The sequence below is a fragment of the Haliaeetus albicilla genome, chromosome 9 (genome assembly GCF_947461875.1).
Source record: "Haliaeetus albicilla chromosome 9, bHalAlb1.1, whole genome shotgun sequence".
NCBI classification, from domain to species: domain Eukaryota; kingdom Metazoa; phylum Chordata; class Aves; order Accipitriformes; family Accipitridae; genus Haliaeetus; species Haliaeetus albicilla.
The window spans coordinates 25,324,663-25,340,957 of NC_091491.1; the positions used below are offsets into that span (position 1 = coordinate 25,324,663).

Genomic DNA, 16,295 nt, shown 5'->3' on the forward strand with positions numbered 1-16,295 from the left:
ATTATGATGTTGTGGTTTTGTTGACTTTAGTGAACTTGCACTGACTTATCAGCAGAGTTAGGAAAGATCAGAATCTACTCCCTGTTTAGAGAAACCTTGAATTTGTAATAAAGCCAGGGAGAGAAACCACACTGCCTGTATGGATTCCCACCAGCATGGGTTAAATCAAAGGCAGGGTTCTAAAATGTGTTTGAAAGACAGGAAGTTATTGCCTGTGAAAATAGTGGGGGGTGTTAAAGCCATTGAAGGCTGGTGAGCTCAATAAAAAGTATATGTTGCTCTTTAGAAATGTTTATGTACCACTACACTTACATCTATCTTTGAAGTAGCTGAACTAATTAAATTTTAATAAAGGGGACTCATACGTTATCCTTTCGAAATGCAGAATAATAGAAGTGAAAATGATATTGTGGTCCATTATAATTCACAGGTGGTGTTGGACACCCTGGAAAAAATGGACTTGTTGGTGAAAGAGGTAATCAAGGTCAGGATGGTATGCCTGGTCGCCCAGGAGTAAAGGGAGAACCAGGTAACACCAGTGAAATATTTTCATTCAGTTTTACAATTGTTTTTTCCCCCTAGTTAAACTGACAAGGATTGTTTGGGAAGGATTAATAAGGAGCGTCTGTGGAGCCAAAGATAAATTTATAAGTAGAAGGTTTTTCACTTCACAGGCTTTTCTTTGTGATTGTTGTACATGCTGTCAACAACCCAAATGCATATGTCACCACTCTATTATACATGTGATTTGTCATAATGTTGCCTAAAAATGTTAATGTCTGCAAGAGCCAAAGTATTGCTGTTAACAGTTCTAACATGTTTAATCTCAAAGAGATGAAAAGAACAAAAATCCTTTAAAGAGGTCTCCTCTCTTACGTGGAAATAAGATGAAAGGAATCACAGTGTTTACACGAATAGTGAAGGGTTCTATGACCTGCTCCTTGGGTTGTAAAACCTTTCATTTAAATGTCACTTCTGATGTCATCAACATCCTCAGATAGATTTAGTCCTCCACTGAATTCTGACAGAAAGTGTTTTCATATTTTACAGTGACAATGTTTCTTTACATATTAGTATAAGGATACTGAGAAGGCATTCATAGTATTTAGGAAGTTTTTTCAAATTAAGTTTGAAGTAATCACTGTTAACATATTTTCTTTTTTAGGTATTTACATTTCTTCTATTTTTCTTAGTAACTAACTGAAATGCAGATTTTTCTTCTGGTTTTTTTTTCCTCTGAAAAAAAGACAAAGCTTATTGTAGAATGTACCTCAAATATGATTTTTCAATAAGAGTTCCTACTATAAAGTAAAACTTACAAATTTATTTTGTACTTCTGGATAGAAGAAATGGAAATAATCGATACATTATATTTTACATATAACTAAAATCTACATTTTGATTTGGTGAATTCTGAAGAAATGTATGAAATATTAGGCAACTATGATGTTTTCTAACAATTATTCAGGACTTTAACATGACCTAATATTTTATAGGAGCACCAGGGAGAGGAATCCCTGGCCTTCGAGGTATTCCTGGTCATAGAGGTGAGTTGTCCTTTCAGAAAGCAAAAGCTTAACTTTTAAATACCAGAATCGTCATCTTCAAGTCGCCTCCTGCTTTTGGATGCTTGAAATGGCACTAAGAGTGTCAGAGGAAATCAAGAGTGATTCTGTGCATTTGATCAATGATTTGGTGCTATATATTAAATGTCAAGAGTTCTTGCTTGTAAAGTTAAGGCTACTGTAAAAGGGAAATAAAGAAGCTAACTTCTATGGTTTTGTGAAGGTGATATACACATTCTAGAGCTTTTGAAATTTTATTTTGATGCATAATTTGATTAACAGAGTATATTCTAATGAAAACCGATGGTGCTGAATACTAAGCATACTGTAAGAAGGCTGCAGTGATTGCATTTTAATTTTGTTCATCTCCCCTTTGAGTGAGCAGTTTACTGAGGGGACTTTTCCCATTTTTTAGTTTTTGCATTGTATTTCTAGTACTGGTAGAAATCCATTGATTTGCTGTACTTAAAAATAAATAAATAAATAAAAATTCTGTCTTCATATCCTCCATATAGAGATCATGCACTCAAAGATCAACCTTAGAACAATATCCTTTGGGAGTAGTCTCTTACTTTGTGGTACTCCTATTGATGCTTTTAGCTGGTATTTAGTTTAAAATGATTTGCCAGTTCTGATGTTCAAAGAAACATTTCTTCTACTTAATCCATCAAGAAATATTCCCTGCTCTGGTCTTTCTACCCTCCTCTCAAGTTTATTCCTTTGTATGAGCAATTTCTGAAGAGGAGTTTTTTTAAAAAGTTAAAAAAAAAAAAAAAAAAAAGAAAAAAGAGTGGTGTGTGTACACTACCTTGCAGTGAATCCTGTCTTCTCACAAGTATTTTGCTTTACATTAGCAAGGTGGCTTTGGGGACTCCTCCATACTAAAAACAAAGGTTGAATTCTACGTTTGCAGTGTAGTAAATGCATATACTCTGTGTAGTCACATCATCTTACCATCTTTACAGCTCTCCCCAAATGTAATACTTATACTTTGCAGGAATCAAAGGGGACATGGGCCTGCCTGGTTTTCCTGGGCCACCAGGTATGAAAGGTCATCAGGGTGACCAAGGACCCATTGGACCTCCTGGCTTAGTGGGGTTACCTGGATTTCAAGGCGCAACAGGCATGGCAATTACTGGCCAAAAGGGGAATAGAGGTATTGCTGGTGCAGATGGGAGACCAGGTGTGTTGTTATTACTCCTTATTTATCTGAAATGATATACTGATTATTGAAAGCAGAATTCAGCCTGTCCAGAACTCAAGGCTGAAAGAGGTCTTCCCCCAAGACAGCTTCATAATTAAGCAGGTAGTTCCTTTACCAGTTAATGCAATGTTACTGTTGCAGACACTGTGATGGTCTATGCAGTGTGATGTAAACTAAAATAATGCTAAGCTTTGCAGTCCACTCAATTGCATGATTTTGCTTTCTTCCCATGTGGTCTGTAGGGCAGCTGAGATCCAACTTTAAAGAAGTGAGGTAGCATGAGTGGGTAGATGTGGCACTTAGGGGCATGGTTTAGTGGTGGACTTGGCAGTGTTAGGTTTACAGCTGGACTTGATGATCTTGAAGGTCTTTTCCAACCTAAATGATTCTATGATTACAGGCATAACTACAACTGGAGGATATTCAAGAAACTGTAGTGCTACAGAGTACTGCAAGAACTCAGCTATGATCTCAGATTAAATTAGCTGGCTAGGAAAAATGAGTTGTTTTTTGTTTTTTTTTTAAATGGGTATATTTCCTTGGGAATCACTGAGGTGATAAACATGGGTACCATTATAGAGTTGTTGAATGTTGTACTACATTGTATGTAACGTATGTGAAATGCCGTTGGCAGTAGACTTTACTTACTCTGGTGTTTCTGTACAGGTGCTCCAGGTTTTCCAGGGCCTCCTGGTCTTCCCACTCCCAGCATGAAAGGAAGCAAAGGTGTTAGAGGGGCAGATGGCATACCAGGGCCAACAGGCCCAGACGGTGACATTGGTCCTCCCGGTCCAAAAGTCAGTGAAAGGAATATTGCTTGTTTCCTACTTCATTGTTAATTTGCTCTTGCCATGAAAATAACACCCAGGACAATTAAAAAACAACAACAACAACAAAACAGAAAAACCCCACATCATCCCCAAAACCTCGTTTAATAGAGGGAAAATATTAAAATGGATATGAAAAGTAACTTTTATGGACTTAAGTGGCTAAAAAAAAAATTACTGTGAATTTCTGGCATGTCATTTCCTTGGCTGTTCTGTATTGCAGAATAACATTAACAATGATATGACTATTTCTAACATGTAACATGCTTACAAATGGAGCAGATAATTCTAGTTGTAGCATATTCTGTGAACATAATGCTCTGAATATTCTAAACAAAAAGAAGGTGTACTTCATAGTGTGCAGATGCTGATTCCTGTTTATTATTGCTGTTACCTGATTTGCAGGGAATAGAAGGTCGATCAGGTTATCCTGGTGCTAGAGGGGACCCTGGATTTCTTGGATTCCCAGGTGTAAAAGGTATTCATGTATTTATTACATACACTTCTGTGTGCCTAATACAGTCATTTACATGTTGCATTGTAATAGTATTTGTGGTTTTGAGGTTTTTCGATCAAGAGCAGGGGGTAAGTCAGCTATAAATGCAAGTGATCACCAAGAGAGCATTTTCTTTGAGTTATATGCTATGGGTATGTCCAAACTGATGTTGAAGTGAAGAAGGGCTGAAACTTCAATGGCCTTCACCTCAGGCAAATGCAAAACAAGTTTGTCCTTAGTGATTAATAATGCATAAGGACTTTGGGACTGAGTCTGCTAATTAGAAATGCCACACCACTGCTACAAGATGAGACTTTTTGGCAACCTTGTAGATACAGAACTCGAGCATTTAATTATAATTACAACACAGAGCACTGCGTCATCTGTTTGCCATAAGAATAGTCCCAATTATAATCTAATTCACCAGTTTATCAGCAGACAAACTGTTAAATGTATTAGCTTTATTATTTTCATATTCATAAGGGTTAGTCAGATCAGTAGCTAGCTAAAAATCCTTTTAATTTAGACATTTTTCTAGTGATTTAAATCTGATATAGGTCTGCATTACTCCAATATTCTCATTTTTCAATTGCATGATATACAGTGACACAGAATTGTCATTATCTGTTTAACCTACTGGTTTGTGTTCCATGCTAATTATTGTGTATTTTAAATTTGTTCTAATTTGAAAAGTCACTGTACAGGCAGTAAGTAGACTTTCTTAAGCAAAAAGCTCTCATTTCATGGCATAGTCAGTCAGATCTCCTAACCTGATGATAAAATACAGTTGACTTTTTTTTTTTTTTTTTTTTTTTTATTTCCAGCAGAGCTGTGGAGAGTAATCTGAATGTAACCTCATATTTTGCACAGTGAAAAGAATTGCTTATGAAGTTTCAAACACTTAAAAAACTATACAACCCTCCTAACAGCCATCAGCATAACTGACAATAGGGTTTAAAGGCAGTTGAGCTGCACAGCATTGCTGGAGGCAGCACTTGACCTGTATACTCAGTGACAAAAACACATGAGATAAAAAAGACATAGTCTAAAGTTGAAATTTTAAGCTAGGTTTATGGGACCAGCCATTATATGAAGATAGGCATGGAAGCAACTTCTTATAAACTGAGTGCACTTGGCCTATAAATTATACAGTAACAGCAGAGATGTAGAAGTCCACTTTCACATTTCATATGAGTCTACAGGCTGTGTTACTCTTTGGGAAGGTTGCATGGATCATGCAGGACTCTTAAATAAGCCTCTGAAACTTTGACAGTTGTTTTGACATTTTAAACCAGACAGATGTATCTTCAATCTTCTTTCCTAGGAGAAAAGGGTAATCAAGGACCCCCTGGACCACAAGGTGCAGAAGGGCCAAGGGGACCAAAGGGCCAGCGTGGTAACCAACCCTTCTCATTCTAATACCAGCTGACTTAGGTTGATTTGTTTGTTTTGTTTTGTAGTTTTTTGCTTTCTTTTAATATAAAGCAATAGCTCTTCATTATATTTTTGCTGCTAGGTCCACCTGGAGTCCCTGGGAGAATATTCTCTGTCCCAGGAAGCAAGGGTCCTCCTGGACTGCCAGGAATCCCAGGAACACCAGGTGATCAAGGAATTCAAGGGATTCCTGGACTACAAGGTGGTTTATATTTTTATCTCTATACATGTTTGTGTGTGGTGCTTAGTGGAACATTTTGGTTTGGTGGGAAAACATGCTTCTGCATAGAAAATTGACATGTCTTTAATAATACCTCTTCATATTTTAAAATAGCTCTTTGTACCTTGTTAGCAACCTTATATTTATAACCTGTCCCATTCCATCTGCCCTCCACCCTCACAGTCAGTGAGTAAGTTTCTCCCCCAACATAAGCCTAAGCAACATAATGGAATAAAAAGTAAACTTGGATCAAAACATTCACCATTTTCATACAACCAGAACCATGCTCAGGATGTTTGTCATTTTGGGGGCTGGAAATTACCACACACAATAGAAGTACTCTAGATGTGCTACGAAGTGATTGCCTGTCATAGCCTGGGGGTGGGAAAGGAAAGGAGAGGCTGGCTACTTCTCCATTGGCACTAGAAGTGAAGCCTGCCATGGCTGTGAGGAGTGTGGAAGCAAGGAGAAGGTAGGATGAGGTGGATGTGCAGTGGGTACTTGGCCACCCTTGTCAATACCACAGCTTTCCACTCCAGGAAGGGAGCTCCTCAGGGGGACAGGCTTGCCAAAAGGCATGCCCCACTCAGGAATGACAGTTGCCTCCAGCATAACAAAGCAGGCACTAAAGAATTGTTCTTTTACACTTTCCTTAAAGTTGTTTTACAAAGGAGCTGTGTTATTTATAGAATTACAAACCATGACCAAGATGGTTTTGGCCTGTTACTAGATTTTTGTAATATTTCTATTGTATGTCATATGCTGACAGAAAAAGGTACTTGCTTTGGTTTCTGTAAACATTTCTTATGAGAATAATATTTTTCTGCAAGACACTTGATATTTCCTTGTAATCTTCCTGATAGGAAATACAGTGACAGTAACACCACAGACAGTCTCAAAACTTCGTGAATTCATGCTGATGTTTTTATTCTAACACAGCTACATTTACGTGGGGATTTTAATTTATTCATTAACAGTATTAAAATCTAGAATAACTACTGTTATATAATTCTGGTTTTTTCTTGATTATAATTTAGGACCTAAAGGAGTAAAAGGTCTACCAGGAAGTTTTGGTCATCCAGGTCAACCAGGACTGCCTGGTCCGAAAGGAGACAGGGGATTTCCAGGACAAAGAGGTACAGGAAAGCAGACATCTCTGTTTGACTGCTACTACTGAATTTACAGATCAACTGTATTCCTGATTTCTGTAAATCCTTCCTCTTGCATGTATTGAGATTCTGTAACATTTACAGTAGCTTTAGGGCCACAAGCACATGCAAGCACATTCTTAGCTTTTAACAGATACATGTTCACAACTGAAATAAAAGTTTACAAAGATATGCCTTAACTGTGCTCCTCTGTTACTAATCACATTTATTTATCCCCTTGAAATCCCTAGGTGGACCTTCTTATGACATCAAAATAGAACTAAATATTTCTATTTAGTCACCATAAAAAGTTTTTACTTTACAACTTTTTTGGTAAAAATGGCCATGGTTCTTTCAAATACCTCACTATTCCATGAAACTATGCAATGTAAAGCTACCTGAGCTAGGTCTGAAGGAGTTAATACATCTAGCAACAAATACTACCAATTTTCAAGTTGTATGTTCTTACTGATAATTTTTTTGTTAGTTTTCAAGTGGTTCCACTAATTTAAATGAAGTAAAAATTCAAACAAAATTATAATATTTCTAGTCATACTTATTTCCCCTCCACAGGACAACCTGGACTGATTGGCTTTCCAGGTCTACAGGGGTTACCTGGATCACCAGGTACTATCACTGCTGGTCCAACAAGAAGAGGTTTTATGTTTACCCGGCATAGTCAGTCAACAAAGATTCCTTCATGCCCACATGGGACATCACAGATTTATGTTGGCTATTCGCTGCTTTTTGTACAAGGAAATGAACGAGCACATGGACAAGATCTTGGTACTGTATTGGTAAAAATTTTCAGATAGTTTTCTTTAGAGTCCAGTAATGCTAAGTTGTCATGAAATCAAACTCACAGTGAGTATCCAAGACGAACATTGATTTCAACCATCAGCCTCCAGAGTGGTCTGCTGCTCTGAATCAAGTCAGGAATTGCAGCTTGAAAGACACCTTTCTCTCCTGCACCTCCTATATTCCCTTTTTGCTATCCCTAGTCATTTTTGAGGAGGAATTCAGTTACTTATGGATAGATGTCTAGTATAAATGTTCACAGCATCTGCACAGGGCTGACAGTAATAACGCAGGATCTGAGAGAGAATCTTGCTTTTTTTGGAGACCAAATGGGATGCTTTAGGGTGTAAAAAATGGCACCAGAAGCTTTTGTTTAAGCAGCTGAATCCCTGCTACTGTGTCAAGGATACCATTCAAGAGGATATTATTATTTTAACAGATTTTGTTTAGCCCTTATTTTTATATAAATACCTTTATATATACCATAGGCATTTTGCTTTCAGATAATTCCACTGTATAGACACTTCTCTTTTATAGTTACCAACTTTTTAATTCTCACTATAGCAGATTGGATGCCATCATGTGTCTCTTCTGTTCGCTGCACTAAATGTAATCTCCTATCTGTCACAAACCTCTCCTCTTTTATCTTTTAGGAACAGCTGGTAGCTGCTTGCAGAGATTTACCACCATGCCATTCTTATTCTGTAACACCAATGATGTTTGTAGTTTTGCTTCTCGCAATGACTATTCATACTGGCTGTCAACTGCATCAGTAATGCCAGTAGACATGGCACCGATTTCTGGCAGGGCACTAGAGCCCCATATAAGCAGGTAAGAGTATAAGAATTTTAGCTCTTCTGGCCTGGAACCACAGACACCATAAATTGTTTTGAACGGCAAATCTTAGGCAAAGACTCACCCATCTGAGCCAGTACAAGCACTGTTTTTAACCACCTGATTTTTGATTACTCACCTGAATATGCCAGATACCCAGTGATACTCTAACAAAAGTTAGATTAAAGCTAAGGTACCACCACAGGTCTTAATCTGCATAGCTGAGATGAGAAGATGGCACACAATCCTACTGATAGCAGTGATATTTTTTAAAAAAGCTATTGTTGTGTATATCAGAGGCAGACTAAAATGAAATAAAGATAGCTTCATTATTTGAAATACAGTACAAATGAAGTTCTGCTTTGAATTATGTGTGATACATTTACTGTAGTTGCTGAAGAACATTTTAAGTTGGCGCTGAAGGTTTTCTGCTACGAAATACCCTTGTGCAAATGTGGCCCTTTCTAGTTGCTTTAGAACAGCTGAGAAGGTTGAAGAGCATCTTAAAAGAGGAAAAGCTCTAAAAGTGTGAATGACCAAGAGTAGCAAAATCAAAGATGGGAAGGCAAGCTTTGCATTCTGTCTTCTAGCCTGCCCTACCCAGTTGTTGCAATCTAGTAGGTCAGCTTCATAGTTTCTTCATTTAGGATATAAAGATTACTTTTTCTAATCTTTGCAAATAAAAGTACAGAACTCTGATCTAAACCATAACAACATAAAGTACTGAGCACATGAAGAAGGTAACATTTAGCTTGTTACTTCAGTAAAGGCAAAATTGGGAAGCTTAAATGTTCTGGGACTAAATTCCATCTTATACCAATTTTTGTCTGCTGTTACTGGTAGAGATTGCAAAGCAAGGTATTTGGGTTACCTTCAATTTACTTATCTCCTCATTAAACAGAGAAAACCTCTGTGAGTTGTAACATTTATAGTAAGCTCTGCCATTAGGTAGCTACTATCCCAGAAGATACAATTTTTGTCTGCTTTCATGTTTTCCCTCATCTGCACTGAATGCATGTGCATTTCTCTTACAGGTGTGTTGTCTGTGAAGGAGCTGCAATGGTAATAGCAGTTCACAGCCAAACAACTGTAGTTCCTGCATGTCCAGAAGGCTGGATATCTCTCTGGAAGGGTTTTTCTTTTGTTATGGTAAGCATATAAAGACTTGAATTATTAATTTTATGTTCTCTCGCTTTCGTTGGCGTTTTCATCTGCTCATAGCTCATTTGTTTCTTAATAGTTGTTAAACTTTTTTTTTTTTCCTTTGCCAAGAAGTAGGCAATAATTCAATTAACTCTTATCCAATGCCAGAAGCATAGGAACAACTATTCTGATCTGTCTTCAAAAATAGGTGGCAGGAGGAAAAGGGGAAAAGATTAAAGGATTTTGGTCTGACAAAAATAACTGCCTGCTCTCATTTTGTAGTGTCATGCTAAGATCTCAGAAACAGGTTTGGGGAATGGAGTGGTTAAACAGGTCCTGAACACAAATACACAGAAATAACTGACCCACTTCTATGCCAGACAGTTCTTTTATAAATCAGATCTTGAGGCTGAACTCCACAGAAAGCTAAAATCAAAACAAATGCAGAACACTGTCTACAAAAGACTGCCACAGTGATTTTGATGCCATAACAAGATATGAGTGAAGAAACTTCATCATGTGACTGCAGGTTGAGAGCTGGTTATGGGAATAAGGCTGTATCTGTATTAGGGGATGTAGCACTTCATCTTTGTTATCCATGCCTGTGGGATGTCATAGGGATGCCAGCAAATGAGGGTGAAAGACAGAATTAAACCCCCTTCTTTTCTGCATGATGTAAAGTCCTTTTAGGTCTAATGTGAAATTTGTTGTCTCTCCTGGGATTTGGCCCTAAGTAGTAGTAGTAGTAATAATAATAATCATCTTGGAAAAGAACAAGAGAATTTTTGCAGCATCTGGTTAAAATCATTTACCTGTTTCTAACATCAGCAAATTTAAATGGTATTTTCTAGCTGATTTTCTACTGTCATAAATTATTTCAGAGCTATTTCTGTAAGCATCTGCCAACATCAGAGAAGGAAAATGCTTTATTTGCTTTTTGTGTTTGGAGAAGCAATCAATGCAACAAAAAATATGAACACACACAAAATGGGGGATTTGGCTTATTTGTAATTCAGTTACTGTAGTCCTGAACTGGACAGAAGCCAGCTACTTTCTAGTCTTTGTACTGGTTACAGTTTCATGCCTTCTCATTGAGCAGAAAAAGGGCCTTTGCAGGGACTTAAGAAATGCCATAACTGTGCTTGAATTTTCATAAGGTTTTTGTGCTTCATTGTAAGTTTGATAAAACTAATCTGTGTTCATTTTGTTTTGTCCAAGATATACTACAGAACATATGGTACGTTTTAGAAAGAGATTTTTTTTTTTGCCTGCAGTTTACTAAAAAGTTGATGGACGAGTTCTCATAAAAAAATGTATTGGTGGTTACAGTATACAAGTGCCGGCTCAGAAGCTTCTGGCCAAGCATTGGCATCTCCTGGATCTTGTTTGGAAGAATTTCGAGCCATCCCATTCATAGAGTGCCATGGCAGGGGGACATGCAACTACTACACAAATTCCTATAGTTTCTGGTTGGCATCGTTAAATCCAAGAAGAATGTTCAGGTAAACTATACTTCCCTGCATCCATACACATTGCATCCATGCTGCAAGTGTCCAAGGAGGAGACAATAACTGCCTGCATAATGTGGGGGCTCACCTAGTAATTCCCCTCAGTTTGGGCGTCCCACTTTGTTAGGTTCAGGGTCATTCTGCAGCACAAAGATGCCTTAAATGAGTCCAGGATTTCAGTGTTGTTGTCAATAATTCCATATCCAAAGTTTCATCGTCTCTCCCTGTTTTTCAAATAAAAAAGTAAATGTTTGTTTTCTTTCTTTTAGGAAACCTCTACCACAGACTTTGAAAGCAGGAGAACTAGAAAATATCATCAGCCGTTGTCAGGTCTGCATGAAGAGACCAGTCTAAACAGTGGCCACTCTTGATGGAACATGAAACTCTGCTTTTATTACAAAGAATTGCCTAACTCTGAAGAGCTATAATTTATTAAAGTTCAACTGCATCTGGAAAGAAAATTATAAATTGCCAGTGCAGCACTGTGGTGAGGTAGGGCAACAGTTTGACTTTTGTCTTTGGCAAATGACAAAGCACTTTGTTGGAGAAAGCTTGTACAATGGCAGTCTGCAGGGGCTTCTGCTGAGCTATGTCATTTCTAAGCTGCATCTTCACGATAAAACTATGGCATTGCCAGATCTTTAATGAAAGATGTTAATGCTGCCTTGTGTCATGTGCTTTTCAAACCGCAAGACAAACTAAATGCTCTAATATCAGCTTACGTATGTTCAGTGTTCAAAGTGGATATAATTTAAGATGAAAATCTGGCATTTATGAGAGATAGGGTTCAATAGGAAATATTTTCAGTGCACTTTTTAAATATATGATGATTCATTTAGGGTTGTTTTGTTTTGGTTTTCTTGTCTAATAAACAAGTATCTCCCCACTTACCTCACCCTTCCTCTGGCTGGCAACAGGAATACAATCTTTTTTGTATCACTGCAGTAATAATGGTTCTTGACTAGCCAGAAAGGGAGCTATACCATGCACTGGGCAGACAGTACAGTGGTGACATGCACTAGCTGTGTTCTCCAGAGTGACTATGGCTAAGGGCTGACTAATTGAAAGTGTTGGAAAGTTTTCATTAGATTCCATGGCTTTTGACACAGATCATGAGTTCTTTAAATTCTTCAAAAGTTAACAGTATTGAGCCTCTTATGAACACATGCTTTTGTCTCTACCGAAGAACAACTATTTACCATATCATAATTTGGGATTTTGATGGAATTGACAATTACTGTATAGCTTAAGGGCTCCCATGGCATTATCAGGTTATCACACACCCATCAGGATGTGATGTCTTTCTATTTTATTTTTAATATATAACAAAAATTATAATATTCACATTTTGTAATATTCCATATTTAAATATTTATCACAAATTACATTCTGTATTTAAATATTTATCACACATTTCTGCAAATGAAACCATTTATTCCATCCAGTTCAATGTATGCATCCAAAATTTAAAAAAAGTCTGATATTTAAATTGGACCATTTAAGCACTGACTTACACAAGAGAATCCAACTGTAAATGAACATAAATACTTGAAAAGCACTTTCATTTACTCATATAACTTATAAAAAATTGTAGCTCTGAGGTTTGTTTTTTTTTTTAATATTTATAACATTGCACTTGCCAGGCTATTTAAAGTTGTAATGTTAACATTTAAAATGTTAATATTTTTTAATACTTGCACAATGTATCAGAATTCCAGTATTTAGTGTTATAGAAGAAGCCTAATTCATCTGAATAGTTCTGTAAATGCATCATTTTAAATGTAGGGTCTAGCAATTCATTGAAATAACCAAGATTTCTCATTTAGATGTTTTTTAAGCCAGTGAAATTTTATATTGTTTCTGTTAAAATACTTGCATTGTGTTTGTCTGACTGTTGAATTTTCAGTGTTAACCTAACTAAGAAAAAGTTTCATCTGTGTCATGCCAGTATCTTCTGATGGAGCTAACGTGAAGACACCATTTAGATGAACTGAATGGATATTTTAAAATTATTGTTTGCTTGAACAGTCATAATACTTCTGTTTGCAAGGTATAATTGTGAATTTGCAGGGTTTTATGAAGAATCTCTATGCAGATGCACTACTGATAAGAAGGTATTACTGTCAAGTTAATATTTAGTCTTCCATTTGAACCAGGTTTGGGGTTGAGGGTGTTTTCCATAAAACAATCACATATTAGATTTTTCCATAAACTCCGAAGTTTGCTTTAAATACTCAAAGATAAAACCCACGCCCATTGCTTGTTAGGTTGTTGGGGTTTTGGTGGGGTTTTTTTCACTATACTGTATACAGTATACAATTGATGACTGTGGAGACTCTTACGTAAAACTTGCTAGCAAAATGCAGAATGTAAGTACCTGAGGCTGAAGTCTGCTGGAAATGGTCAGTAGAGGATAATGTGTAAGGAGAATGGAATGGATTGTGGTTTTAAAGTCCAAAGGTAAGTTACAAAGAGTTATGTCTCATAGAGTAGCACATAACTGAGAGTTATGCCTTGTTCCCAGTTTTGGATTCCACTGCTCACTTTTTGTGTGGCCTTCAACAAGTTACTAAAGAAAGATTTTCATAAATAGCTTTAGATTTTGAGTGCTCAAACTCAGTCTTTCTTTCAAAAGCATGAAACACAACTGCAGGAACATATATGTTCATCAAGCCCAGTATAATATAAGCTGGATACTGAAAATCAAAAAACTTGAAAAAAGTTGATCTTCTCTCTGCAGATGCAGATCATTTTACTTCCTTACTGCTAATGATTGTTGTGAGGATTAGTTAACTCATGTCTGTAAATGCTTTGAGAGCCTTAACTGGAAAGTGCTGACGAGGTGCAAAGTGTTAACATATTGTACTGAAAGAATGGAAGCCTGGGAAATCAGAAATAATAAGCAAACAATGGGGGAGGGAGGGAAGAGGAAAGCAAACCTTCTGCTAAATGCAGCCAAATAAAAATATTTTGACTAAATAAAAGACCCATTTCACTTGTTTTTTTGTTCTTCCCAGTGCTAATGATCTTTTCCACTACCTCTGCATAATGTTATTTACCAAAAAAAAAGTGTCATTTGATTAAAAGATAGTAAGTGGAGTTTGCCCTCAGGAAGACCCTCTCTCCTACTTGGACTACACTAGAAGTCTAGCACTTCAGTGTAGATACCCAAGCTGGATACCTGCATGCTATCTTTCTTCTTCCTAGATATATTTCTACATAGGATACAGTGATGGGCTGGTGACAGACAGTGGTTTCAATCTGGAACAACTCAGCCATGTTCTCTTCTACTGCATTCATTCATACTTTCTGCTGGATTTATATGCGTGAAGCACAGATGGGTGGCAAGTTGCTGTTGACAGAAATAGTATGAGAAAAAGGGTTGTGATTACACTGAGGAAAAACTAGGAAGATGAGGAAGGCTGGCTCATGGGGCCCCAAGCACACCAGGAGCCCTCGAGTGCCCTGCCCAGTTTGCAGTCTCATAACAGGTCCAGGCACTGCATCCAAGCTCCATCCCGGGCCTTGCCTGAGCTCTTTTGTAGGTAGGCTTCTGCCCAGCCCTCTCCCCTGCCGCTCCCACTTCTTCACTTGTCTTTGACCTGGGATCTGACTTGTCACCTTGCATTTGCCTGATGGTTGCTGGACGGTGAACAGAATCTTTTAATGTTGCCAGCCCAGCTCTGTGTTGCTGTGCCCAGTATGGTGGGACTGTGCCCTTGTTGCAGAGATCACTGCCCTGCCTAGGCTGGGGTTTTCTTCCTCCATGGAAGGAAGCCACTCTTGCAGCCTGCTGACAAAACACCCACAGCTTGCCTAGGGAACCACTGTAACTCCAGGTTCAAGAAAGTAAAGGACTGGCCACCAAGGAAGCCAAAACCTGTAAAAACTTCTAGAAGAGAGTAGGACTTGATAGTGTTTCCTCAGACAGAAGACAGTACCCAGAGGTATTCTGTAAGTGCACACAGACAAACAAGCAGATTGTGTGCAGCAGAAAGGAAGGGGCACACCTAACATTACTACCGAGAGTTCAGTGTGAAAATAAGAAAGACATATCTGAAAATCAAACTGACAGAACAGTGTTGTATGTAACATTCTTAAGGATGGCCTTTTAAATCACTGAACAAGAAAATCAAGGATATCTGCAGAGAGATCTGAAAACTGTCAAAATGATTTGTGCTAGGACTTCTACACAATAAAAAACTGGAAAGAGCATCCTGAAGGGGATGAGGGTAGCTAGGGTACAGCCTGATGCAATTCTTTTTGAGATTTGACACACTACATGGGGCCTGGACAGGCTGACATAGTCATGATATACTAATGGTAATTCATAACATGATACTACAATAGAAATCGCCACCAGGGCTTTTCTGGAGAATTTCCTGTGGATTAGAACTCAAGGGACTAGTCTATGGCCACTTTTATTGTGCAACAACTCAGTTTATGAACAACACTCATGTATTCAATGGAATAAAAATAGTTACATAATTGATCTCAGCATAAGATTATACAGAGGGAGTCATGGAAGATGGACCATATTTCTAGTGTGCTTCAAGAACCAGTTTTTAGACTTTTTACAGATTTTTTTTTTTTTTTTTAAGACTAAATCTCTATTGATAGTTTGTAAATCTTAGAGCCTGGAGAACTGGTAAAACTGAGGAGGACTCTTGTACAGAATGATGGGGATTGCCTGGTAAGATGTGCTCAGGCCAACAATTTGTGTTTCAAGGAGGCCAAATGTAACATATATCTAAAGGCAAATAATGTATAATTCTCAATGTTATACAACTTTTATTTTTGTCTAGGAAGAGATCATATTTCAGACCACTTGCCTCTAAAACAGTGCTGTTGGTGTTTGTAAAGAACTGAATTAGCAAGTTGTGGGCCTTGGATCAATATATGCTTCAATATTTCTGGCATTACTACTCATTTTAATCTCCAAAACATTATTGTGACCATAAACCAAAATATAGGGAAAGTTCAGAGCATACTTTCCTCTCTTTAAAAAATTATCTACTATATATAATAGCATTTTTCATTTTATTTTTCTGTATGGAATTGGAAAACCAATAGTTATGCACATCCCAAGGGAAGAGCTGCTTTTAGGCAGCCTATGCT

General features: G+C 37.5%; 1 protein-coding gene across 2 annotated transcripts in view; it reads left to right on the forward strand.

Annotated features, from left to right (window-relative positions):
* Nucleotides 1–14,409, forward strand: part of COL4A3 (collagen type IV alpha 3 chain) — a 66,508-nt gene extending 52,099 nt beyond the window's left edge. The window contains exons 40-52 of one of the 2 annotated variants that reach the window (XM_069792137.1): nt 431–529; nt 1,497–1,547; nt 2,563–2,748; nt 3,436–3,566; nt 4,002–4,074; nt 5,417–5,488; nt 5,609–5,728; nt 6,784–6,882; nt 7,468–7,680; nt 8,346–8,523; nt 9,561–9,675; nt 10,999–11,171; nt 11,447–14,408. In XM_069792137.1, the coding sequence (XP_069648238.1) occupies nt 431–529; nt 1,497–1,547; nt 2,563–2,748; nt 3,436–3,566; nt 4,002–4,074; nt 5,417–5,488; nt 5,609–5,728; nt 6,784–6,882; nt 7,468–7,680; nt 8,346–8,523; nt 9,561–9,675; nt 10,999–11,171; nt 11,447–11,531 (1,595 nt within the window). In that variant the 3' untranslated portion in view covers nt 11,532–14,408. Of the gene's footprint in view, nt 1–430; nt 530–1,496; nt 1,548–2,562; nt 2,749–3,435; nt 3,567–4,001; nt 4,075–5,416; nt 5,489–5,608; nt 5,729–6,783; nt 6,883–7,467; nt 7,681–8,345; nt 8,524–9,560; nt 9,676–10,998; nt 11,172–11,446 lie in introns of both variants that reach the window. The other variant, XM_069792136.1, reaches the window with a different exon arrangement.
* Nucleotides 14,410–16,295: the final 1,886 nt, after the last annotated feature.